Source organism: Halichoeres trimaculatus, unplaced genomic scaffold (assembly GCF_033239565.1).
Source record: "Halichoeres trimaculatus isolate MK-OKI-2021-1 unplaced genomic scaffold, fHalTri1.1 fHalTri1_scaffold_3, whole genome shotgun sequence".
NCBI lineage: Eukaryota > Metazoa > Chordata > Actinopteri > Labriformes > Labridae > Halichoeres > Halichoeres trimaculatus.
Window position 1 is genome coordinate 20871360 of NW_027437181.1, and position 27316 is coordinate 20898675.

A 27316-nucleotide genomic window follows, 5' to 3' on the forward strand; every position below is an offset into this window, starting at 1 on the left:
TTATAATCAGTATTTTCTTCCAGATATGTCTTACTGTTTATTTAGTTATCTTACCAGGAGTGTAAAACTTGAGGTTAGCAACAGAAACGAAGTAGTATTTCGTGGGAACGAAGAAGTACTTTCTTTTTACCATGTCATATCTGGGACTCCATAGCTATTTGTAGATTTGGCTCAATAAAAACTGAAAACAATGATGACAAATTAGAAAAGGTGAAATTTGTATTACTCGGTTGTCTTGGATGAGTTATTGTATTGAAAAAATAATTAATTCACTCTTGGTCGGTCAGTCAAACCCCTACTGTATGGTCAAACCATCATCTCTCTAGTGCTACACTTCAACCGAACTATGTGTCTTGCCCACAGATATCTGCCATTCATGGGAAAGCCCCACGGTTGGGACTTGATGACAAACACGATGAACAGCCAATCAGCGATTGAGATGAAAAAATATGACCAATGCCTAATCCGAGTTGCAGTTACGTCATACATTAGCTTCAGTGAGGTCGTCTCCTGTAAATAATATATCTTATAACTGTAGCGATACACTGTATTGTTTCACATATTGACCTCGGAGAAATTATTTGTCTAAATGCTCATAGCACACTCCAAAGGATGGCTGAGCTCTACCGGCCAGCGTCTATCGGCCAGCTCGTTAGGCTAACTTTAGTGTGATACTGCCTGGTGAGGACGCTAGCATTAGCTAGCCATTGAGCTAATCAGAGGTTATTACGAGAGGAATTAAGCTTGTATTGAGAGGCCTGTGCCCAATTGAGATGGATATTTGAAATGACAGTCACCTATAGCCTCTAAGTGAATTCAAGCGTATCAAAGGTAAGGTGTCTTTGTCGTTTCTACTGAAGATAAACGACTATTTGGTTCATTTTAGCTGACAGTACGTTAGCTACTTCCCCTCTTAAAGGGCCTATGACTGACAGCTTTTGCCTGGTGATAACAAACTACTGCTCTGGTTGCCATGGAAAACTATACAGAAGACAAATAATGATATTACTGTCAGTAATACCGAATAAATGAAATGAATTATCTGAATACTTTCTCGACTGTCATGCTCAAAGTACATGACGGATGTAGTGTGAATGTGCTCTGGACTGTGCAGGGTGGTTGATAATCATATCTGATTTGTCATTAGGGGAAATCCAATTTTCTGCTTCTGAGTCTTACTCTTGATGTTAGGATAAGTCAACTGGATGCTCACCATCAACTTAAAGAATACCCAAATCACGAACCCAAGTCTCATGAGGTCCTGCTTAACACACAGCAACAGGAATAACTGGGCAGAAGAGATGGAGGGTATAATAGCCTGAAAAACAACCACAAGCCTTGAGTTTTCAGTGCAGAAACAAACACAAGCACATTGGATAGTAGTATTTTTTGTACCTGAAGACCAGCATTTATCATAATAAGATCTAAGGTTCCTTTGACAGATTTTCTTTTCTATCCTTAACGAGGGCACCATTCATTATGGAGGAGAGTTCCTAGCGCCCCTGAATCCTCTGTCATGCTATGCAGTTTTATATTTCAATAGAATCCAGTGTGTGGCTGATTGGAAACTATTTTACAGCCGATTCATGAAATCATCTCCAATTTTTAAGCCCTGAGTCAGCTTTTAGACAGAACAGAAATACAAAGTGATGGGTGCTTGCTTTGAAGTTATTGGGTGACATGAGCTGTTTTACTAATTCATATTTTTTTAAGTTCTATTCAGGGCTTCAGCAATCTGGTACATAGAACTTGCTTTGTTATTTTTTTTTATCTTTAAAAGGGATTGTATCCCTAACCAACAACTAAAACAAACTTATGAATTCCTTGAGATAAGAACAACTAATCCATGACTTTTCACAGTCCCATTTTTTAGGCTCATTCAGGTGATTGTGGTTTGTTGTCCTTTAATACATTCTTGTAATGGCTACTGTATGTTACTGTTTCAACAGACTAGAGGTCAAGCTTGCCTTGATGTGGGACCTTGTGCCTTGCATGCAGCCATGAGCTCTGTACTGTGGAGCCAGGAGAAGCCCAGTGGGGGCTTCAGGGAGGACTGGCGCTTCTATATGGTCATAAAAGAGTGTACAGTGGAGAAGCCTCCCCAGAAGACCTTGAGGATCCCCCGTGGCAGTCTCGGTCAGTCCTGCCAGGAACGTAACAGCCTGGGACGGACGCTGCCCCCATGCAAGGGCAAGAAGAGTCTCCGCATCCTGGACCAGACCAATGTGGTGCTGAGCCTTGATGAGCGGGATGTCATGGAGCTGGATGAAAAACGGGCTGAGCTGTTGTTCCCCATAACTAACTGTGAGGAGCGCTATGCCCTGCTCTGCAACAAGTCACGGTTAGATAGGGTCCGTGATATTGACTGTGGTTCCAAGGTGCGTGTCCAGCTGCGCTCAGGTGATGAACCTTTACCTGGTGTTGTCCGCTTCAAAGGGTCTCTTCTCCCTGACAGAGCCCTCTCTGGAATCTGGTTTGGAGTAGAGCTGCTGGTGAGAACTCTTATGCTTTTTGGGGGCGAGGGTGAGAAATTTAATGTGTCATTGATAGCAGGTACACAGGGCACAAATGAACATGTCACTTGTGCCCTGTGTAAGTTACTTTCAGTTCAATGAAAACAAAAGAAGCAGCCACCAACCGGTTCTACTTAGTATTCTTAAGCAGGTGATTATGCTCAAGTGGCATTTCTTAATTATGTCTAATCCTAAATATTCTGCAGACCCAGCTTCCAGCATTAAAAGACACAAACAAGGTCAGGAAGTACAACAACTTCTGCTACCCTTGAAGCTAAATCTCTTATAGCATTTGCAACAATGCAATATTTTGAAGTATATATGCACAATCAGTGAGACTAAAATACAATCATATTGATTCACTTTGCACACAGATTTTTGTGTCTTCTTAACTTGGAAACAGCTTTTAACCAGAGGGAACCAAAAAATGAATAGATTTCAAAAGATTGTGCTTTTTATTGTTCAGCTAATTTCTTTGAGAAAAAGCTTCAAAAGAAGAAAAAAATCCTGCAGTTTTTGGTGTGGCGTTAGGTAAGGACATAATGACAACATTTAGATTTCTGTCTTTGCTATTTTTCTAATCTCAAAAATGAATCTTAATATTTGATATTTTGCTGTTATTTTTCACCATGTGTACAGCACGGTACAGTAATAATTACCATCATATAATGGGATAGTTGTTAAGGGAACAATGATTTGATTCTACTGAATCCAGCTGTACTCTTCCTGAATGGAGCTTAGGCGTCTGAAGTGTTTGCTGAATAAGAACGCCCCAGATTTTGCACATATGCTTCTGGACTCTAGTTAAATATCACATAGTAAATAGAGCTTCTCAACATTTGTGATTAATCGAACTTATGAAAATAAATAGGAACTTTCCTTTACAAGGAGTGTGATAAAATGGTACAACATAGTACTTATGCATTGTCTGTACTAGTGCAATATTTAAATATCATCTCAGTAAGCCAAGCCATATTTCTACTGCAGTAATCGATCATATGCTCTCACAGTTCTGTGAAGTTGACTCCCTTCCTCTGGAGACTGCTGAGCAAGCAGCCTCGCTACCTGCCCCACTTGTTTTGACAATGAGGTGCTTATCTCTCTTGCTCCTGTTTTGTCTCACTCCCTACATTTGTCTGTTCATCTTTATTTTACTTCCTTCCTCTAGGAGGAGGGTCGGGGCCAGGGCTTCACGGAGGGCTCCTACCAGGGTCGCCAACTTTTTCGCTGTGAGGATGAGTGTGGTGTATTTGTTGCCCTGGACAAGCTTGAACTCTGGGAGGATGATGATGATGAAACTTTAGGCGAGCTGGAGGTGGACCATGTAAATTTGGTGGAAGATGACCAGGATTACCCTCCTCTGGAAATCAACTCCAGAGTCCTGGTACAGACCAGGGATGGACCAGAGAGAGGAACCATCATTTTTTGTGATCTGCTGCCGGGAAATGAAAGCCTGGGCTATTATGTTGGGGTCGACATGGTAAGGCTACTTATATTTTACCCATGTGTATGGATTGATGGGGACAGCCAAAAACAACCAGCCATGATTCCCAGGGAGGTTCTTAGTTGATTTGATGATTCATTTATAGGTCATCTGAGTCCCACAGAAAAATGAGTAAGGGTCTAAACACTTTAAGACCTCTGGGAGCTTTGAACAGATTTCAGTAAAATCTGACGGACTAGGTGATTCATCTGACTGCTAAAAAAGTAAATAAAAGATAAATAGAAAAAATGCAGAAAGCATGCAAAGTAGAGGACCTTATGCCACTCTCAGCCAGTAACCTAAATGTGGTATAGGTCCTGTTGAGTCAGCATAATTTGATCAACATTAGAAAATCAACCTAAATGCACCTTTAAAACTCACAAGTTAACCTGTTGTGTCTTGTAATTTATTAGTACACAACCCAGAGTGTAAAAAAACAATTTGCCATTTCTGTGGTTGACTTTTCTTGGGTAGGACTCAGTGAATCTCTGAAGTCTCTAAAACTTGCTTAGTGACTCCTACAACTGCTGAGTTATCTGCAAAACGAAAAACAGAAAGGTGTGCAAATACAATAATAATTAATCAGTGTATTTGGCTGCATTAGAACACATAACAGGGTTATGTGTAAATTTTTCCTGGTCACAAGTCAACTTAAGCAACTTAAGCTGTGCCTTAACTCTTTTGATCACATTTTAAATGTTGCTAAACAGGATCAAAAAGAAGCTGCTTGTTTGTTGTCCTCCTTGCATTGTTGTTGTTTGCAAATAAAAAGAGGGCAAGATAGGAGATTTACACGGTTGAGTGCTGATCATGTGTTTTACTACTAAAAGGAAGAAAAAATAATGAGTATTGTGCCATTTTAAAACATAGAAATTTTAATGTAGAGGTTTATCTGCCCCATGCTGCCTTCAGTAGTAATTCCAAAATGTTAAGATGCTGTGTAAAACACAGATAAAGACTGAATTCACTGGTTTTCAAATCTTTGTAAAAAAATTTCTTGAATTGAAAAATAGTGGAGGACATGATGACAAAAGTTGAATCTGATAATGTAAATGTATACAAGCTAACTTTTAATTCGATGCCAGCAGCCTGTTTGAAAACAGTTGGGACAGAGCATGTGTATTATTGTGTTGCATCACCTCTTTTAACTTTTCAAAAGTTTATGAACCAAGGTGAAGTGTTTCTTGGATTTTGAAAGTGAGAAGTTTTTCTATTCATGTCTGATCTAGGATTTCAACAGCTCAACAGTTCAAGGTCTCCCATGTCATAGTTTCTGTCTTACAATGCTCCAAACGTTTTCAGTGGATGATAGCTTGGACTGTAGGCAGTCCAGTTTAATAAACAGACTTTGTTTACTATATAGCCTTACTGTTTTAGTACTTGCAATCTAATTTAGCACTCTGTTGCTGAAATATATGTTTCCTGGATAAGGCAGTGTCTGGATGGCAGTTTATGTTGCTCCAAAACAAATTATTCGGCATCAATGGTGCCTTCACAGATGAGCTGCACATGCTTTGGACACTGATGCATTCCCGTATTACCGAGATGCTGGCTTTTAAACTGGGACATGTGGTCCTTTGCCTATTTCAATGGTGTCCATGATTTCCAAAAAGGATGCGAATTTTTATCATATTAGTTTACCCTTTCCTCTCGGTCCATCTAAAATTGGGCCCAGGAAGTTACTGGGGGTTTTAGATCATGCTTATTATAGTTTCCTTTTTGCAAAGTAAGGTTTTGACCTGAATTTTTTGACGGGAATGATTACTTTTGTTCACAGCCCATAACTGTTGGAAGTAAATTTTGGCCCATGCAGGGAATTCCACTGCAGAGTCATGTATGCTTGTAATGCAGTGCTGCCTGGAGATTGGAAGATCACAGCCATCCAGTATGGGTTTTTTTTGCCTCGTCACTTTTGTACAGAGATTTCCCCAGACTCTCTGAATCTTTTTATGACAAAAGGTGAACCTTTTGACAAATGACAAAACTTCCTCAATGGTTCTCCCAACATTTAAAACATGTTGCTGGCATCAAATTTAAATGAGTATGAGATTTCAGTTTCAACATATGACAAGATGATTCTCACTGTTTTGAATAAATAAAGGGTCTAAATGATTAGAAAAACATTAAAATCTATTGTTATCAATATTTGAAATAAGCCTATGTTTTTTTAAGCCTTTTGAACCAGAGCTACTACAAAGGAAAGTAAAAAATTACATTAAGTAAAATTATGTTCAACTAAAACTCTGTGTATAATTTGAATGTATAGTCAGTGTGAGATTCACATTAGATACGTGCTTATAATGATGTGTGCCTGTGGATATGCCGCCTCTGTAGAGGGCAGCAGCGTGCAGCAAGTTATACTGTTCCGTTTTACATTCACTTTTATGAGTTGATGTATCAAGTTACTGTCTTGACTTGTTTTTGCTTTTTGGTATCCTTTCTCCCCCTCTCTCTATGTGAGGAAATATTTCTAGCTGCTTGGGATCACGATATCTGGTATCTATGGCTACTGTTGTCAGGCGGGAGTTGTATTGTAGTCATAGAGAGATTGAAACACATAACTGATGCGTTTGACTGCTGATTGTTAGCAGCGGCACCAACAGCAGCAGCAGCAGCCCACTCAGTGTATCTGAGCCACCCACACAAAGGCTAGGCAGTCACGCGGGGAGTGAGGTAAAGACTTAGAGCTGTATGACCCAACAGCGTGGCAAGGGGCCAGCAGGCAGCTGAGGGGAGCCCACTGCTCTGCCTCACTCTGCGTCCAGCCTCACCCTGCCTCCTCTTGCTAGTGGCACTGGCTTCACACTTACCTCAGATTATTTTGCTGGAGCAGCAATTCTGAAATCGAGCTAAAAAAGAAGAGTAGTGTGGTTGTGCTTGCACAAAATGTCGAGCTTTCAGGTGGAAGGATTGGAAAAGGAAGATCCATTTTTTATCAGAAGATGAGATGAGCCATTTATATTCAGAGGAGATACGTACAGCTGGATCAAGCTTAAACATCATTTCTAGATAGAGTGATTAGACAATCTCAACGAAAATAGTAGTAAAAGGACCACCTTGAGCACTTTCAGAGAGATGAAGAACAACTGGAAGGTTCATGAGGTTGTCATGTCTCCAACTCTTTTAGGACAATCCTATTGGGGACTGGGATGGTGTGTTCGATGGGAAGTTGCTGTGTAATTTTGCCAGTTTGGAGCACACCCGACTCGTCCCCATCTGTGACGTAATGCCAGGTGAGTCAGTTAGTGTTTGTGTTTGCTGAAAACATTCAGCTGTCCCTCTTGAAGCAGCTCTGAGCTCTTTCTCAGCGTACCGAGTTTGTGTTTGGCTTGCAGCAAGGAACAGTGAGTCTTTTGTGTCAATGGCTCACTTGTTCTTGAAAGTCAAGTGACATACTCAGGCTCTTTGTTCTCCAAATTGGCATATTGATTTGTTTATGTATACAACTGCCACTGCTGACTATTCATCGCTGTATACTAGAAAAATGGAACATTGCAGTTATCTTTACTCTGCAGATTTGTCACTTTAATTCAATACTTCTTTGTGTACTCTGTAGACATGCAAAAGTAGACATTGTGACAAAGTAAAGCAACTCAAACTACCCCGAAACAAAGAGAGTTATTCATTGGTTCCCAGTTTGTTATGTTTGTTTGTTTGTAGTTTTATCTTTTTAATGTCCCCTTGTGATAGTCAGCCTATGTGTGAAGTGATAGCGAAAGAAATCCAAGGGCTGAATTTATGGTGACTTTGGCATTGAAGTCAATATCTAAGGCTTGAATAAATATAGTCTGGCAACTTCAGAAAAGTCTCACACCAAAATTATGTTTTCTGTAGTTAAAAACTCAAACTTTATCTTTTTTCCTGTAAAGAAGAAATTAAAAACATATAATACCATGCTCGTATGTCCACTTGCATGATATTATACAATCTAGTGTTGAAAGTATAGCAGTAAGAGGTGAGTGTCAATTAATATATGTCAAAAGTGGGCTGTGGAAGACATCTGGGCCTTGATCATTTGAAGTAGGCTGAAGGGGGTGATGTGCCTCTAATGTGGATGTATTTCTGGGCTGTGCAGAACTTTCGATGCAGGACCAAAGGCTGCAAAAGCACAGTTTTGCCCCCAGAGGCACCAGCAGTGACAAGTCGTCCTCTGGCCAAAGCAAACCAAAGAGCAAAGGTACTGCACTGCTGCTACGATACAAACCTAACTGATGTACCAACTGCTTGGTGTGAGGATAACTTCTAAAGGGGCCTTCCATCAAAACTCTCTGCTAGTGATTCTAGTTCCACAAATTCTAATTTGACTGTTAAAGTTTCTGCTGGGGGACATTTCCTGAAACAAGTCTTCTCTTTGTGTAAGAGAGCTTCTGAATGACCCAGCTCAGCCAAATGCAGTAATTTTAGCAAACAAAATGAGGAATGAAACACTATTGGCGGAAAGCCCCTTCAGTTAGATATAAATAACAGAAGGCATGCCTAACTTCATTCTCAACAAAATATGAGAAACTCTGACCACAGCTACATTGATTCGATGTGAATGGAATATGTTACTTCCCTTATTTACACTGATCTTTCTTGTGTTTCTGTCATTGAAAAAACTGACTGGTTGTTGACTAATTGAACTTTTACCCGCAGTTTGTTCTCTTGACGTCCTCACTTTGTCTGCTGCTGAGACAAGAGACAAAACCCTCTCTCAGACACACATGCACCTGAACACAAACGCATTTTGCTTATCTCTGTTTTTTTTTCATGTACTTTGTTATTTCCAGTTCTAGGTCATCAGTGTGGCAGTAGAAGCAAGTCTGAATTTTACTATACTTTAAATGGCAGCTCTGTTGATCCCCCTGCCCAGTCCAAATCCAAAAGCACATGGTACATTGATGAAGGTAAAACACGGGTAATCACGGGGTTTGTCAACTATCTTGCCGGCAAGCTCCTGTCTACAATTAAAAAACAAACTACATACTAATAAGTTTTGCTGAGGCACACTTTTATGGGGGCTATGTGATTCTGATTTACTAACACTGGCAGGATCAGGGGTTCTATCTCCTCTTCTTTCGCCAGCTTTGTTTATACTCTGTTACCCTGGGTTGGGCTAATACAAGTGTCCTCTAAATGCAGCACACAATAAAGATTTATCAGTCTATATTCATCCTCCTTATGAACTTGTTTCTCCCACCTGAGAAAATCAAGTAGATGAAATATAGTTGTTTAAATGTTTGGGTTGACAGGTCATAAAATTTCTCATAATCATGTAATCACAAAGAGTAGAGTTCCTTGTGACATCTGATAACAGATTAATAGTTACATCATACTTTGACTTCTGTTTTTGATTAAAATAGGATTATGAGCACAATGTCTCATATTTTGGACACATCATTAAGAGATATCCACTGTTTATTATACAGACAGCAGTTATCTCAGTCACTGAGCTGTTTTTAAAATGATTTCAGCAACAACTGAACAGAGCTGTGGTCCTAAAACAGCACCAGTCAGCTGCCTTTACCACGCTAGCTAATATAAGAAATACCACCAACACACCTGATCTGATCCCTGAACAGAAATACTTTCCAGTAGTTTACAGAAGAGGTCAAGTTTACATGTAAGCATATTGGAATAAAGCAGGGAACGTTTTTTAACTTATTCCTCCAAATCTTTTTTTTATATTTCATGGTTTAAATAGACACATATACACACTGTATGTAATACAAAGCCTTGATGGAAAAAAAGGGTATGTTTATATATCTATCTATCTATCTATCTATCTATCTATCTATCTATCTATCTATCTATCTATCTATCTATCTATCTATCTATCTTTCTATCTATCTATCTATCTATCTATCTATCTATCTATCTATCTATCTATCTATCTATCTATCTATATATATATATATATATATATATATATATATATATATATATATATATATATATATATATTTATATATATATATATATATATTTATATATATTTATATATATGTATATGTTTCGTAGCTGAAAAATAATTAGATTATATCTTTTTAATTCTGATTTGCTTCCATCATTAAAAAAAAGATCTTGATAAATCAGGAAATAAATGATTGGATCACTTTTTTTATTTTTAAGTGGGAGGAACTGAGTTCCAATAGTAATGCATTAACTATATTTAACTACTTTAGTTCCTGCAAACGAAAAGGCTTTTTTGTACCCAGTAAGAGGAAGACACACTCTGTTGTTACAATCTCAAATGCCCCCAAAAGTAGGACACTGTGAAAAATGTCTTTGAAGAGTAACTTTGATGGTTTGAAATTCATTTAAACTCTATATTAATTAAAGTTAGTTGTAGACAATATATCAGATGAGACTCTGAAATCTTTGTTTGAAAAAAGATGCTCATTATCGATTTGATGCCAGCAACATGTTTCAGAACAGTTGGAGCAGGAATCAAAAAAACACAGAGAAATTGTATAATTTAAACAAATGAAGCACCTGGAGGAACATCTTCTAACTAATAATGATAATACACAACAGATTAGTAACACAACTGGTTATAAAAAGGGCTTTTCAGAGATTCTCTTAGGACACAATTTCAGAATAATGTTCCTGTGTGCAAAGTAGCGCGATTCAGAAAATCTGATTAAACATCTGTACAAAAAAAAAGAGTGACCACCCTGCTTATTGTTAGGGCACACTTTATAAGCCATCAACTATGATGGTATGGGAAAGCATCAGTGCCCATGGCATGTGGAACTTCCCATTGCAATTTAATGCAGAACAACATGCAGGCTTTTTAGCAAAGTATGCTGGCATTCAGACAGTTCCTTTTTCAGAAAGAAAATACCAAACCATATCCTGCCTCTGTTTGCACAGTGTGGCTTAGTATTAGAAGAGTCTGGGTGTTAAACTGGCCTGACTGCAATCCAAACTTGTCACTTTTGTAATGCGTCACGAGAAGAAATGTGGCCTGGTTCCAACAGGCTTACAAATTGTTGTTAAAAAGCAACTTGTGCTAAACACACCCTGTTTAAACCATTTAGTAACGTCTTCCTGTGACGAGACTTAAAATGAGCACATAATTAAAAAAAAAAAAAACAATCAAAACTTCAGCTTAAACATTTGATATGTTTCGTTTGCACTGGTTTTAATTAAATGTAGGGTTTAAGTGACTTGCATCCTCTAAAAATTTATTTTATTAAGATTTTACACAGTGTGCAGACTTTTGGGATTTGGGGTTATAAAGTTCTGTGAGTTATAAGTGGATATGTAGCTCAAATAGTCCTGCAGATAATACAGAAATCAGTGGTTTGTTGCAGTAGCTTGCTGTAAAGACTTGTTCACTAGTCCGTCCGTCATCACCATTTTAGTGTGGGATTCCACCTGCATGGAGTAATTGGTGTTACCTCAAGGCTTTTAATAATGCTCAGTACTGCAAATGACATCTCACCTGGCTGCTGTCTATTTATGGATGCATGTGCAGTTAATAGATGAATAATTTGCAGGACAGAGCTTTAGTAAAAGTCTCTTTTCTGTTTCTGGACTGATTCAGTCAGTCCGCACATGGTGTCATTGTTTTGTATTTTTCTTTTTGAAAGAAAAAAAAAAAAGTTAAATTTTTTCTATTCATTTATTCTAATTTAAAGTTATTTACATGCACATATCACCAATACGTGTCACAGTTGTGAAGAATTCAATGTGCTTTAGAAAAACCAGCCGTGCCTTCTAAATATTGATGCATCATTCTGGTTTTGGTAACACTTGCAATTGGACTCCTGCTCTTTTCAAGATTAATTTGCAGCTTTGAATTTTCTTCAGCACTTGCAGACAAGATACAACAGGTTTTGGACCTCAGTGTCATGAGGCATACAGGCATGGTCAAGTTGTGAAATTTGGGTTCCTCTCTATCAAATGAGGCCTTAGAAGACTTCCTTTGTAGTATTTCAAGATTAAAGCAGAAATTAAGAGGTCAGTCTTAAATGACTGACAGCCTTCACAACATTCACAACTCATCCTGTAAATGTGTAATCATTTTCATCTTCCTCAGGGTCACTTTCCACATTTTGAGTACATTTCTTTGTGGTTATGGTGCTTTTAGTTCTGTCACAAGTCATCTGAATATGCTTAAAGGTGAATGCCACTCATTCAAGAATTCACATCCCCTGTCCTGACCTGTCTAAAGCTAAGACAACTCATCAGTAAAGCTGAAAAAAATGTTACCTGAATGCATATTTTTTGAGACTTAAACAGACATCTAAAACTTTTTGTAAAGGTTTTGGATTGTATTTGGTGACATAAGATGATATAAAATGAGATGTAAAATAGTTTCTATGAATTCTTAGATTCAGTGGCAACCTCCTTTAACAAACCTGTGATTTGCAAGCCAATACTATGTTTTAAAAAGCGATTATTTTTTAAACAAATCACTCAGGCAGAAACCTGCCTTTTTTAAATTCTCTTTGAGAATGACTTGCCTGAAACTTGAGAATTTGATTAAATAGATAAAACTAGTTTAAACTACGACAGTAATTTATTCCAGACACACAAAACAAAACACCATCACACAAGAAAAAGAATCTGCACACTGGCTTCTTCTCAAATCGGGGCATTTGGATAATTGAAACAAATAAGTTTACTTAGATGATGCTTTTTCTCCCTTTGTCTCTTAGAGTAAATATTTTTTTTTAAGTGCAGCACTTTTATATACTCAATTAGGATAACTCAAGTACACCTCCCATCAGCGTCCCAGATGAATATGTCCAAAACTATAGAGGGGGGCTTTGTGAACAACTTTACAGTGAATATACAGTTTCTGTAGACAAATAATTGCCAGAATGTTTCTTTTTTTTAAACTGGTTCTTGTTGAGTTAATTTAATAAAATCCTAACCAGAATTATTAGAATAACTCCAGTCTTCAATTAAATAAAACTTTTTTACTTCTTTTAAGCCAGTGTGCAGGTTCTTTTCTGTCTTCAAATGATGTTAAAGAGGGGGTATTATGCTTTACCATGTTCTAAGCATAGATGTAGAGTAACAGTGCTGAATATCTACACTAAAGGTGTGTTCATTTCCAGATGTTGCATGTTTATTCAAACCCCTGAATCTATCTGTGAACAGCTCAAAATAGTCTGTTTAAAAAAAACAGAACAAGTTCTCGACAAGATCTAAATGAGACCTGCTAAAAGATGACATCAGATAAAGATCTCTTAATTGGTTCATGACACATTTACAGGGTAGGCCACAAACACCGAAGGTCTGCCCATGGCCAAGACTCCAACAGGCCTCTAGAGGGCTGGCCAATCGGAGGGAAGAGGATGTGTGGAGCAAGGATCCTTAAAGAGACAGCAGCTAAAACAAAGCGTTTTAGAAATCCTCTTAAGCTTCTGTGGGGATACCAGAAATGTAAAGCCTTAAAAAGCACAATACCCCATCTTTAATGAAACATGGCTCAACACTGTCTATAAATGTTATCTTTTCATACTTTAAGTAAAGCTTAAGTTTACTTACTGCAACTGAGTTTTTAAGCATATAGGGACAATAAACAGGGAGTTTCAGTTTGGTGCAAAGTCATTCTTTAAAAATAATACCTTTTCATTGATAAAGGTAGTCCACACAATAAAAAAACTTTCAATTTAGGGAGATCTTGAATTAATTTTTGGATTTTCTGGCTTCTCTCCTGCAGTTGGAGAGGACCCTGCCAAGTCCCTCACTGACACGCCCCCTGACTTCAACCAATCCTCCCCGCCCTCCAGAGCTCCGCCCTCTGCCTCGTTGTCCAGTGACAACAAGTTTCACTCTCTGCCCTTCAGCCTGAACCGAAAGCCTGGGCCCATTGACAGCATGAGTCATGGGCCTCTCTCGCTTTCGGTCCAGTCGGTGATGGGAGAACAGCCCGAGCCTTCGTCACCTGCTGCACCTCCCTCACCACAGCCTCCCACTCCTCCTAGAGGACAGCCTGGTCTAGAGGTGGGCTCTCTGGTGGAGGTAAAGGAGAATCCTCCTCTCTGTGGTGTCATCCGCTGGGTGGGTCTGCCTCCTGGTCTGCTGGAGCCTTTGGCAGGGTTGGAACTGGTGAGAAAATGCAGTAGTATACACTTACAAGTTAAATTATGAGCTACTGAGGCAGTGACAGGTGTATTTTTTTATCACAGAGGGTGTCATTGAATCAAAGTTTCTTTTGCTGTATCCTCATAACTGCTGTTTCTACTACTGGTTATCTGATGGCGACATAAGCAGCTCAAATAGACAAGGTTTTAAATCTCACCTCTTTACAGACCTTATCTTGTATGTTTTTGAAGTATTTTTTCATCAGAATATCTTTTTGTGTTGTCTTTTATCTTAGGAACATTACTCAGCATGAATCTTTTTGTAAACAAAAACACTTCTGTTATAAGTGCTGTTAATTGCTCCTTTTTCACTAATAGTCTTAGCTTTTGTAGGTTGGTCTGAGGCACCAACACTAAGTCTGTTTCATAACCAGCCAGGAACTCTTCAAAGAAGCTTTGAGGGTTTGATAGGAAATGTGTTGCGGTGTATTTAATCTTATTTTTTCCGTCACTTTTTCCAGGTAAACAAAAGAAAGCAAAAAACTATTACAAAACAAAGTATTTTGTTCAATTTTTTTGCAGTTAGATGAATGTCTTTTCCTCACTCATACCTGTAGTATTAATATCAATCTCTAGCCAAAAGCTGGTAGGATAAGCCTGGATGAAAGACTGGAAGAAGTACGATCAGTGAGACTGGCTTTGTCCAGTTTACATAATCACAATCTACCTAGTAGCCCCACTAAAGCTTTATAAAAACAAAATAAATCTGATTGTTTAATCAGTCATACCGAAACTTAAGAGTTTCTTGTTTAAGGTAGTACCAAAAAAAGTACTTTTACAGATTGCTCATGGTATTACAATGAGGCAGATCTTTGTATAACCCAAATCATTTGTAGCAGGTCAAAATATTTAAATACTAATGTCTGTGCATTGTACAATCATGCAGTACATGGCAGCTATTGTGCAACACGGTCTTGACTTTCTCTTCCAGGAGGAAGAGTGTCCGGGTTGCACTGATGGCACCTTCAAAGGTACTCGCTACTTTACCTGCCCACCCAAAAAAGCTCTCTTTGTCAAGCTCAAGTGCTGCCGGCCTGACTCCCGCTTCCCATCCCTGCACCACTCATCAAACCCCATAGAACGGTGCAATTCCATCGGTGAGTCAGAAGAGGAAAGCATTCATTAAAGGCACCAAATTCAACATGTTTTCATGACTTTGTGTTAAAAATTTTTACACTGCTGTGTTTGTAGCATTTGGGGGTTACCTTAGTGAGGTTGTACATGAGAACACACCTCCCCGCACAGAGAATGATGGTCTGGATGTCATGGTGGGAAAAAAGAAAGGCATCCAGGGACATTATAACTCCTGCTACTTGGATTCCACCCTCTTCTGGTCAGTACTGTTTTGGACTAACAGTGAATACTTATTATTGGCAGTTCATGGCATGTTATATTAACTTTTTTGGGCTACAGTCTTATTGATTGGCTATCTGGTGCTTCCCAGTTGTGGTGTTGTGTTTGCCCACAGGCAAGAGCTTGTTAGTAAACTGTTTTGACTTTGCCCGCTGGCAGGGTGTATTCCTGCTGTGAGCGGGCTGGTGGATACAGGATCTGTTGTTTCTGCCAACTCTGCCAAAGGGCCATTGCAAAAAAAAAAAAAAAGCGTTCAACCCAAACAACTTTACTTTACTACAGAGAAGTGAATTCTATGAATACGCTTTGGAGTTTGGGAATTTAGCTTTAATTTTGGCCATTCAGGAAGTGCTTTAAATTTAAAAAGCAACTCATGATACTTTGAATTTTAACCTCTTGTTTGTGTGATGTGCTCCACAGTCTTTTCTCCTTCAGTTCTGTTTTGGACACAGTTCTGCTGAGACCACGCTCAAAGACTGATGTGGAGTATTATAGAGAGACCCAAGAGCTTCTACGCACAGAGATAGTCAATCCCCTGCGCATGTGAGTCTGAATGCCTTACTAAAAAAACAGTTTTAGGCTTTTCATATTAATTCATTCTCCAGAGAGGATACCCAGTGCTCACCTAACCTCTTTTAGACAAGTGATTTAGTGTTTTTTTTTTTTCTGGATGAATGCTCTAAGTACACAGATGAATGTTGATGTTCTTGTTATCTTTTTCTAAAACTAATAATCTGATTTTATATTTGTGGTTTTGTTATCTACTTTATTAAAGCCTAAATGAAAAATCCCTTGCAGAGGTAATGTCACTTAAGTTATTTAGCTTTTTTCTTTTTATCCTATCAGACATGGGTATGTATGTGCCACTAAGGTTATGAAGCTGCGACGGATACTGGAGAAAGTAGAAGCAGCCTCTGGATTTACATCAGAGGAAAAGGGTAAGAGAATAAGTAAGACATGTCGTTCATTAGTCTTAAAGTGATGTCTGGAATTTTAGTTTCATTATTAAACCTGTACTGTAGTACTGGTTTTACCCTCTAGTTCAGGTCCTCTGTGTCGTCCTTTAGATGTTGTAACTTCTTCAGAAGTTTCTCTTAGGGTTTGATTGAAACAGTTTAAGAAGGATGAAGCCAACAGTTCAGTTCCTTGAAGTATTTTGAGCTACAGCAAATCTGTAGGAACAATGAACAAATTCATAGAAGAAGATATTGGCTTCAAAGAGTTCATGGTGTTTGCAGTATTTAAAAAGGAATATTTCCTCACGTCTCATCAAACCACATTTATAATGCAGATCCTGAGGAGTTCCTAAATATTCTTTTCCATCACATCCTGAGGGTGGACCCATTGCTCAAGCTAAGGTAAGGCCACAGTGTCGCATCTTTGGCTACGTCTAAATAAATAATAATAAGTACAGTTTGGTGTCTTTGTAACAGTTTGTATTGTTGTATTTTCATGATCTTCCTGTTTCTTTCATGCTGAGCAGAAGACTTGGCTATCATAGTTAATTTCAACTTTAACTTTAACTCCCCATTTAAAACCAAGTTTGTGATATGGGGGTGTAAAACTTATACCTTTCATTTGTGTGCTTAACGGACTACAGATAAAGATTCAAGGATGTGGCTTCTTAAATACAGATGTATCAGGCCTTATTTAAATCTGCAACATGTACAGTAACACAGATGCTAAAAGTTTCACTTCTGCCACACGTCTTTCACACTGTACAATATAATGGGCAGTGGGTTCAACATGGTTTAACTGTAGGAGAGGTTTTTGTCATCGAAACTTCCCCTTTGACCATGTCAAGGGAGTTTTTGTTAACCATACGAGAAGATGTTTGGACTATGCAGTATAGTGAGTGAGGCTCTAGAGTAGACTAATCATCGAAAAGCGTATTTTGTTTCTCATATTAAAGCCAAACAGGCAAAACCTGAAATGTAAACCTGTTCAATCTGATGAAAACGTGTGCTGAATGTGTCTTAATAGTTACAGGATACAGATGTCAGTTATAATAGCATCTCAAGTCAAATTAAACTTCCTGTTGTTCAAACTTTGAAGCAAAAATACAGACTCCCTAATGTGTTGATGAGCTAAGTGTTACATTCAGGTTTTTCATGCACAATATGAAATACAGTCATTGATTTTAATTTGATTTATTTCAATTTAATAAAATCCTCAGCTGTAAGTTAACGCATCTTTGGAAAATGAGTTTAACCCTTATAAATAGACTTTATCAGACTATTACCAGGTATCTTTTATCTGTTCAGAGACTGTGGTAACTGTTTACTCATTGCATTAGTGCATGGAATAGATTTTGATATGAAATTGTTATAGAGGCATTAAGTACAAAGCATTTCCTGAAAAAGTGAAGTGTTTTTCAGGTCAGCGGGACAGAAGGTCCAGGACTGTTATTTTTACCAGATCTTCATGGATAAAAAGGACAAGGTTGGAGTTCCCACCATCCAGCAGCTCCTGGAGTGGTCCTTTATTAACAGCGACCTCAAGTTTGCGGAGGTGAGTTTCATTGAGTTTCAACTTATTTCTGAAAGATTAGTGAGAGTGAATTAGTGAGATTAGTTATTTTGCTAATTGACTTGTTAATACATGCTTGTTAGGCTCAATCATTTCCTGCCGACAGTGAATTACAGATGCCTTTGAGCTAATTCCTTGTCGGTTCAAAATTTTAAAAACTAGGTCTCTGTTAATTCTAATCGGTGAAACGTACTGGTCAATACAGCCAGAAGTACAGGAAGCAGTTTCACCTGGGTCATCCTTTGTCCATGCTCTGTCTTTCTTACTGACAGCCAGCAAAACAAACCTTACAGTGTCAACCGTGATGGGCTGCCACACAGTGCTGTGGGCCCTTAGACCAGAGCAAACCTGAAAATTACAGTGGTCAAGGATGAGCATCTGCTGACTGAACTAGCAATATCAACCCAAGCATTGAACTGGAGGAGAAAAGTCAAAACTTTTTACTTTAGAGTAACTTTTTACTTACTTTAAGTTATTAGGTTCCCAATCTTCCTAAGGCTTTGTTGACAGTCTTTGACTTCAGGTTTTAATTCATGTGTTCATTGTGTCTATCCACGCTGCTTTGTTGACCTAAGCTTTCGTTTTTCTGTTTTTCTTGACCTCCCCCTCCTAGGCCCCTTCCTGCCTTATCATACAGATGCCCCGCTTCGGCAAGGACTTCAAAATGTTCAACAAGATTTTCCCCTCACTTGAATTAGACATCACAGACCTTCTTGAAGACAGTGAGTTGAAACTTTTTCCCTGCCTTCTTGTGATGTGTTCCTGCTGATCAGTGGTTATTCAGATCTGAGGGACATTTGTTACAGATATTCATTAAGTTGTCACTGATACTCAGCTGAGATGAAGGAACGCTCAACCCTTTTCCTAACTTATTAAAAGAACAAAAGTTTTGTGCATTTGTCAGCCAGAATGAAGGTCTTTTTTTTTTATTATCCAGCTCCGAGGGAATGTCGAATCTGCGGAGGTCTTGCCCTCTATGAGTGTCGAGACTGTTATGAAGATGGGGATATCACTGCTGGCAAGATCAAACAGTTCTGCGAAAAGTGTAATACACAGGTAAACAACAGAGGACATCATTGTAGCACAAATTCAGCAGAAAATAAGTAGTGATGTCTAGGCCCAGATCATCCACTTGGTGGCGCCAAATCCAAAGGAATGAAGTTGTTTCAGAGCAGAAGTCCTGTTATAGCTGAGTGGTGTCTGAAGTGCCTAGTTACACATGGTCTGTTCATTTTACCTGCCAGTACTCAGCACAATAACCAGAGGTTGTTTTTTTTTTAATTCTAAGCCACAATCTTAAATTATAGGTTCACAGTTGTATTTAAATTTTGCATTTTCTGTCATTAATAATAAAATATTTGAGATGTAGAAACTATGTAATTAATCTTTAAGGCCAGTGCATCTTACAGTCTGTTTTATGTCCATGCACGTGCTGGTTTAGGTCCACCTGCACCCGAGGAGAAAAACCCATCGGCACGGCAAACTGTCTGTCCCTAAGGAGCTGCAAGACGGGATGGGGCGGCAGGGCAGTTTTCCCCGCCAGAGGATGGAGCTGTTCGCCGTGCTGTGCATCGAAACCAGTCACTACGTGGCCTTTGTCAAGTACGGCAGCGCAGATTCCGCCTGGCTTTTCTTTGACAGCATGGCAGACCGTGATGGTAGGTGTCACAGTTTTTTGACGCTGTGTTTGTCGTGACATCAAGCTGATCCTTGAATTGCTTTTGGTTGTATAGAAGTTATTTTTGTAAAACCTAAAAACTTAATGAATCTTCTGAAAAAAAAAACTGCGATGAATTCAAAATTCTTTTTTAATAGTGTGCCTGTTATCATTAGCCTTTGGATTCCAAACAATAAAGACAGTTTTACCTGCTGTCTATTTTGACTAAGGCTACAACTATTGAGTTTTGGTAATTAATTTTGACATGGCCGATTTAGTGGTAGAATCCATGTAGTCTCTAAAGAAGCCTACATATTTACTGTGACGACATACAGCTAAACCCCGGCTTAAAATCCTGGGGAAGGTGTTTGGCACTATTGTTTAAAAATGGCTTTTGATAAATCTGTCATCTCAGTAATTTGCTGTTGTTTTCATGGAATAATGCATTTATAAATACATAAGTATGGTTGTTTATTTGGAAGAAAATGTATTATTTTGATTGGTTTTACTTTCATATCTGCATTTGGTAACCCATGAAGAACTTTTTGTTGGTAGATTTATTGAATTATAAATGCATACAAAATACAGCTGATACAGTGCATATGTTTTTGCAGGAGGGCAGAACGGTTTCAACATCCCCCAGGTGTCTCCTTGTCCAGAAGTGGAAGCCTACCTGAAAATGACCCCAGAGGAGCTGCACACTCTGGATCCTAAGAGCATCCAGGGCCAGGCCCGACGCCTGCTGTGTGATGCTTACATGTGCATGTACCAGAGCCCAACCATGAGCCTGTATAAGTAGTATCCTCTTCTCCCTAACCCCTAACCTCTCCACCCCTGCCCCTCAGCAACACCCCCTTCTCCCAGGATAGGAGATTTCCAGAAAGACCAAAATTGAGAAATGAACTGAAAGAAGAAAGGCTGCCTGTCAACAGGGGAGCTGTCCAGAGCTGACCCTCTTTACTCCACCTCTCCTCAATGCCTGCTCTTCTTCGGAGGTCGGAGAGACGAAAAAGACAGGAGGGAGAAGCCTATTTGCACTGTGCAGTAGTTGGAAGTATTGTGTTCTTCATGTAGTCCTATGTAGCTTCCCTGTGTCTCACAGCTGAGCATTAGTGTTAGCTGATGAAGCAAAGGTAGGCCTTATGAAGGTTCACTCCCTGTTTAGGGAGGAAGGTGGGGAGAGGATGAGAGGAAGGGTATGTACGTATTGCCACGGCCACCAAAACGTGCAACAAAAACAGGATGAGCTAAGGGGAGGACCTTGGCCACCTCATTTACCTTAAGAAAAGAGGAGTCGTGCTATTGTTAATCACTGTAAAAGACGGGAGCTTTCCATAACGCCACATTAAGGAAGCAACGCAGTCATCCAATGTGTGTGTACTGTTCTAAAGACTTGTGTAAAATCTCTTAGTAGCATAGATTTCTCCAGGTAGTTACATCAACAATATAGATGTCAACCTACTGTGCATTTGCATTAAGCCCAGAGTATTCTGCTCTTTGTGAACCGGTTTGCATATTTCCCATCACGCTGTGTAAATGTCTATACAGGATATGTTTTGCAGAAACAGATGTAGCCATTGTAAAAGTCTCACGTTTTACTCTATACTTGCTCAACCAATGCTGCACTTTTGCTCTATTCCCAAGTGGACCTATCAGGAAACATTTAGGTTTTCTTTTTTTCCCCTCCTATTGGAAGTCACAGGGAGTGCTAATTTGTTGGTTGGGAGACATCAGAGTTTTGTGTTACAGAATACAAATGTGCTTCTCTTCTGTAGCTGTAAAGAACGCTCTGCATTACTAATGCGGGGTAGATGCCAGATAAATGCATGAAGGGAGACTTGTACAATGGCTCCTGTTGTCGAGCTGGTTGGTGGAGCACTCCATGCATTCATAGGGTCAATGAGGTGAAATACTGGAAAAGTCTGTCTGTTTTCTTTAAAGAAGGACAGTATGATGATAAGCGTTTCACATGCAGTGTTTTTTTTAAGACTAGTGTTGATGACTAAATCTAAATTATATATTATGTTTACAAAGCCTTTTCTCTGCCTGTCATGGCAAGTATTGACTCTCGCTGCCTTCCATGAAGATGTGACATGCAATGTTTCCAGCCACGCACCAGATAACAAAACATTTGTGATCAGATATTATTATTTATTATATTCTAATCGTATTACGAAATCCTGTGTCGTCCCTTTTTTAGAAAATGAACCAGGGTTGATGATACGGATTTGGGTACTGCTTGTCCTCTTTCACTGTATAATGAAGTGAGTTTTTTTTTGTAGTTTATGCTTTCTCTTAGCAACTACTGAATGTTATTAGTGGCATGACGAACAGTGTGGACTGAAAGGTCAATTGAAGAAGGAGGCACAAAGCTTGGAACCCTGGGTAACCACATGTACGTAGAGGAAACAATTAAATAGAAATTCATATTTATCCTGACTACATCGAATTCTAACAAGTACCTGAAGATCATAACTTGGATAAAGACATTGAATATTTGTTGGTTTTTGATACATCACAAAAAATTGGATAGAATCACAAATTGCACAAGTTGGCATCAGCAGTGTATATCTTTTTCCTGCCTCACAACTTATTCAAGGACTTAGTTGTGCACATAAAACAACAACAACAAAAAACTTTTGATGGTTTTATAAACGTGGTTCCAGCTGACAGCCCCCATTTTGCTCTGTGATGGTTTCCACTGTCCCAGGGATCCTGATGGGGGACCTTCCTGTGTGAGTGACCCTTTTTTTTCTGCACTGCTGAAGCTTGTCACTGACTAGAGCCTTGTTCTCTGTGAGAGAAGTCTCTGAAAGGAGGATGGGATTTTGATTTTCTGTTGCATCTGTACAGTCGACATATGTAACGGGTGGAAAATTAATGTCAGTGATGTTCCTGTAAATGTTAACAAAATAAAGCCCGTTTTGGAGGGTACATGGCATGCTTTGAGTGGATCAGTGACAGTGGATCTTAAGCAGCCTTTAATAGGGGTTGGAAACATTGTGAGATTTGCATGACTGTAAGGTTCAAGTGTTGTGTTGAGATAATTTAACTGTTTTAATTTTCTTCTAATTGTTTTTACTTCTACAGAGCAGAGACACCAGTGAAGCAGGAAAACAATATGAGAGAGAGGTCAAGGTATTACTATATAACACTCTTGGTAAGTGAGGTCACTCTTGATTAGATACGTAGATTATTAATGTTTCTAATCATATCTGTGCCAACCGTGTTTATCAACCAGTATAACAGTATATTTGGATCAAGAAAAAGGAGACTATATATACATATACATGTATATACACACACACACACACACACACACACACACACATATTTATATATATATATATATATATATATATATATATATATATACATATATATATATATATATATATATATATATATATATATATATATATATATATATATATATATATATATATATATATATATATATATATATATATATATATATATATGGCACACTTCCACCTAAAGTAGCGTAGATTTCTGTTCCAGCATGTGTCATTTCCAGTGGTTCAAAAGAACAAAGCTACATAAACAAGGACTTTTTCTGTAGCTTTCAGCATACATACTTTTAACTTGTTAGAATGGAATACTCACTTTCAAAGAAAATGAGTGTTTAGCAAGATTTTTGTCGTAAAATCTTGTTAACACAGCTACTTGGTAAATTTAAAGACTTTTAAGGATTGTATCATTCAACCCGGCAAAGACACGATTGTTTGCTGATAGGATTACAAGGATCAAGCCCAGATTGTGACCCCATCACAGTGATCATCCACCAACTTGTGAACATACAACAACAATATTATCACAGATTGTTATGCTTAGAGAAGGATGAGAAGAATTACTGTAAGTATGATCTGTTTTGACCACTTGGTTGGCTTTCGTCTTCTATCTGGCCTATATGTTCTGATTAAGTCCTCATCCAGTGACCTAATTCCCCAGACAACGTCTTATCTAACGGTACTCTTGGATAAATCAACACACATTAAACATGGATCCCTCCACAGTAAGCTCAGTCTGGACCTTACCCCGTTTAGTTTTTAGTCAAACTTGAAACCAGCTTAGCAAGCTGACTTCAGAAGTGCTAGATAAGTATTTGTCAACAGAACAGCTGGCACACAATGCCCTCTCGTAGCTTTATGCCACAGCATATGCCAGCCGCTCGTAGCGTGTGGTAATTTAGCCGGGGCTGGTTCTACACGAACAGATGGGCTCAAGTATTGTTATTCTCGCTCCAGCTCAGGGTCCCTGGGGGGAATCACTAAATAAAATCAAAGCAGATGGACCTCTCTGGGCAAGGCTGTGTTTATGATAAACAGCCAGTACAACCAGTGTCCATCGAACACCTTTACCCCGCCCTCCTAACAACTAACAGGAAACAGGATTACAGTAGTTCAGGCTCACCTGCACTGGGGATCTGCTTTCTATTCACCCAAACAGCAGGCAAACCCAAACATGCAGAAGACAGGAAGTACATGATGACTTAATCAATCGTCGACATTTCTATCCACTACAACCCTCTGACCTTAAACAGTAAAAATCTCTCAAAACAGACGTTTCTTATTTTGTTGATGGTTTATAAATGTCTGCCTTTCCTGTTCTTTCTCACTGACACAGGACTGTTTTGTTCTTTTATAACCTTGTCAACATTTCACTGCTCTGGTTCTCACATTCATGCCATAGACGTAGGCCTTGGTGGCCGTATGGTCACAGTAAACACCAGCTCACAAGGTAATACAACCCCCCACCCAGTCCTAGTGTTATACAGTACATGGGAATGCTGGACAATCCTCATTTAGCACTGAGCTCCAGATCTGCATTCATTCCCATGGGAAAAGACACCATTAAACAAAGGAATCCTATCAGAGCTGCAGGAAGGTAAATGTTTTAGGCCATTAAGACAACAGGAAAGCAGTGATTTCCGGCACTAAACATGAAAAAGAGTGGAGGATGAACGCTTTTAAGCCAATCAGTCCTAATTCAATATACCACTTAGGTGTTGTTTTAACTCCATCATGATAACCAGCTTTATTAAGTGTCTTCAAAGGTCACTTTCTGATGAAGTCAAAGTAGTGTAATCAACCTAAATGTTTACAGCCAAAAGTATTAACTCAACAGTTACTCAGTCACTGTAAGTTATCTTCAAATCTTTCTTTAAGTTTTGCTTCAGGCCTCACCAAACTCTTATTTTTCATTATTAAGCAGAGATCACTTTTCTTTCTGTAGACACTTGCCCGTTCAGAATAACACTCTCTCAGACATTAAGTCGATCTATCAGTTTAATTCATCAGCAGAGGGACACGGGGGCCTCTGGCTCTAAGTTTGTTAGGACACACACAAAAAAAGCTTTTATATCCATCTCTTTTGGTGTACTCTTCTTCTGCTAATCTGCAATTTTTTTTAGATTAATTAGATTGCATGAACATTTGTACTCATTAAAGAAACACATAAGTCCCTCTCCCACATTTTCAGAAAGGACTTTGGCTGCTTGAAAGAAGCATTAATTGCATCTAAAGCAACAGCTACCAGATGTTGTTGGTCCTAAGAGCCAGGTGTGGATAAATTGCATATGCAGAATGTGTGTAAAATATTTAAAGTCGTATCTTTCACTTAAGGTGTGAAGTGTTTTTATTGCCCATCACTGCATTGAGTGAGGCAAGAGGAAAGGCCGGCGGCCCCCCTGGGCCCACCATGCTGGGACTCAGCACCTGTGGTGTTAACACTGCGGATGGATAAGAGTGACACCTAATGCAGTAGTGTCTCATAGAGTGGTTTGTGCACGGGTGGTTGCATTGTGGGTGGGGGCTGTGGGTTTTGGTGCTAATCCACCTGTTCACCCTCTAATTCTCTCCTGGTGCCACCTTTAACACTGCATTATTTACAGGTGCTCACTGGATGAAGACACAAGCTGCTGTCTGCTTTAAATATGGATGGTTCCTTTCTCACTGTGTGTGTTTGTGTGTGTGTGTGTGTGTGGTTGTTTGGGAAGAACAGAAACAGACATCCACACTTGGGCTTATTTAGCTTACAGTCCATATTGAGACATTTTGACATCTGAGTCGACTTTGTTAAAGAGCAATTTTATATTATGGATATAGGTTTACTTCAGTCCTTCTCAAAAATGGTAAATGTGGTTTTAAACAGAGGTATTGTAATCTGTTACAGTTTTCAATGTTTCAGCAACTTCATTAATATGTGCCATTTCTTATTTGTACAAATTTATGCTGTTTCACCAGCTGGGAGTAGTCACCAGGGCAGTTTCTAGGGTAGGCTAGCTTGTTACCACTCGTGCTTTGTTTTACCTCGGCAGTCATCAGTGCTAGCTTGACAAATGAAAATGTGAAAACAAGATGACATTGTGAAAGATTCACAAGGTTTTACAGCATCCCTGTCAAACCCTGAATTATCTATGGAAATACCTCTAAGTGCTTAGGCATCATTTGTCAGCTAGAAAAACAAATCATTAGCTTATTTGCTTAGCTTTACTAACTTATTTATAGTTAAGCTACAGTCAGACTAGGGAAGCATTAAGCAGGTTAAACAGTGCAATACAATACAATGGAAAATTATGCAATGTGATGTAATATGATACAACATGATATGATACAGCATTATACAATACAACAATGTGATACAGTGCAATACAGTGCTATTCAATTACATACAGTATGATATGAAAAAGCACAATATGACAAGATATGTCAGGACTATTTGTATTTACATTACATAAATATAAATGTTGGATTTTATTTTTACACCATTTATATATTATATTAACATCATATTTAACCATATGACATGAAACATTGCAAAACAATACAGTTTGATAACAGTATAGTTTAGATGTGATTCAATAGACCTTAAGATGCAAATAATTTGTTGATAACTTTGATAGCCTTTCAACCTCAAGATCAAAGAATATCTTGCCATGTGTGTAGGTACTTTTAATATCCACTGCCACTGCTGTCCAAAAAAAACAGTCTTATGATCCCACAAAAAAAGGTGTCTTGAAAATGTTTTTTTTTTCATTATTATTATCATTATTATTTTTACAGGGCAACAGTGACACGTGTTCCTGCTGTTTCCACCTACTTTCTGCATGCTGTTTAATCATTCACTATCTACCACACAGTTAAAAATGAAATCACAACAGGATGTATTGGCTGTAAGAACAACACATTCTCCTGGTCACAAGCTCTATATAGGTCTCTTTGATAGTTAATATACAATCATCCACTGTAATGAGTACAAATGACTGTGTGGGTGAGATTAGACTAAATAAAGTATGTCCTGTTCCTTTTTCAATGACCTTTAACAACTGGCCTTATAATTTCCTGACAAACTGAACAACAACAGTCAAACCAGGCTGATAAGTTCAAAGTGATTTGCAGGTATCTGAAGCAAATAATCATGCGATGATCAAAGGCCAGTAATATGATTAGTCTGAGGGGTTGGGCTTATCTTTCTGAGAGAGGGTTAGAGTTACAGAAGGGATGTGACCTAAAGTAAGACAGTTTTACTCTTTGTATTAGAATATTAATCTTCAGTCATTACTCCCTTACTCTGTATTTCAGTAGACATCTCAGAAAATGAAACAAGCTAAGAAAACGTTTTCCACTTATCATGATTTTCATTTTTCTTCTTCTTCTTCTTTTTTTTAACTGGG

General features: G+C 38.6%; 1 protein-coding gene across 4 annotated transcripts; it reads left to right on the forward strand.

The window, feature by feature from the left end:
* The first annotated feature begins 485 nt into the window (after window positions 1-485).
* On the forward strand, window positions 486-22565 carry cyld (cylindromatosis (turban tumor syndrome)). 4 transcript variants are annotated; one of them, XM_074666090.1, is made up of 17 exons: window positions 486-831; window positions 1950-2492; window positions 3682-3993; window positions 7124-7229; window positions 8072-8173; window positions 8766-8882; window positions 13658-14046; window positions 15013-15178; window positions 15273-15414; window positions 15855-15977; window positions 16281-16372; window positions 16726-16792; window positions 17813-17945; window positions 18577-18685; window positions 18901-19019; window positions 19405-19621; window positions 20235-22565. In XM_074666090.1, the coding sequence occupies exons 2-17, from the start codon at window positions 2001-2003 to the stop codon at window positions 20417-20419; spliced, it is 2871 nt and encodes a 956-aa protein (XP_074522191.1). In that variant the 5' UTR covers window positions 486-831; window positions 1950-2000; the 3' UTR covers window positions 20420-22565. The 4 variants fall into 4 exon arrangements, with proteins under 4 accessions (XP_074522191.1, XP_074522193.1, XP_074522192.1 ...); XM_074666092.1 differs by lacking the exon at window positions 8766-8882; XM_074666091.1 differs by lacking the exon at window positions 8072-8173.
* Window positions 22566-27316: the final 4751 nt, after the last annotated feature.

Bases quoted from the DNA above. Each gene is read 5' to 3' on its own strand.
- cyld (XM_074666090.1), top strand. From the start codon at position 2,001: ATGAGCTCTGTACTGTGGAGCCAGGAGAAGCCCAGTGGGGGCTTCAGG. The intron at 2,493-3,681 runs GTGAGAACTCTT...TCCTTCCTCTAG, and splicing joins GGTTTGGAGTAGAGCTGCTG to GAGGAGGGTCGGGGCCAGGG. The intron at 8,174-8,765 runs GTACTGCACTGC...TGTTATTTCCAG, and splicing joins AAGCAAACCAAAGAGCAAAG to TTCTAGGTCATCAGTGTGGC.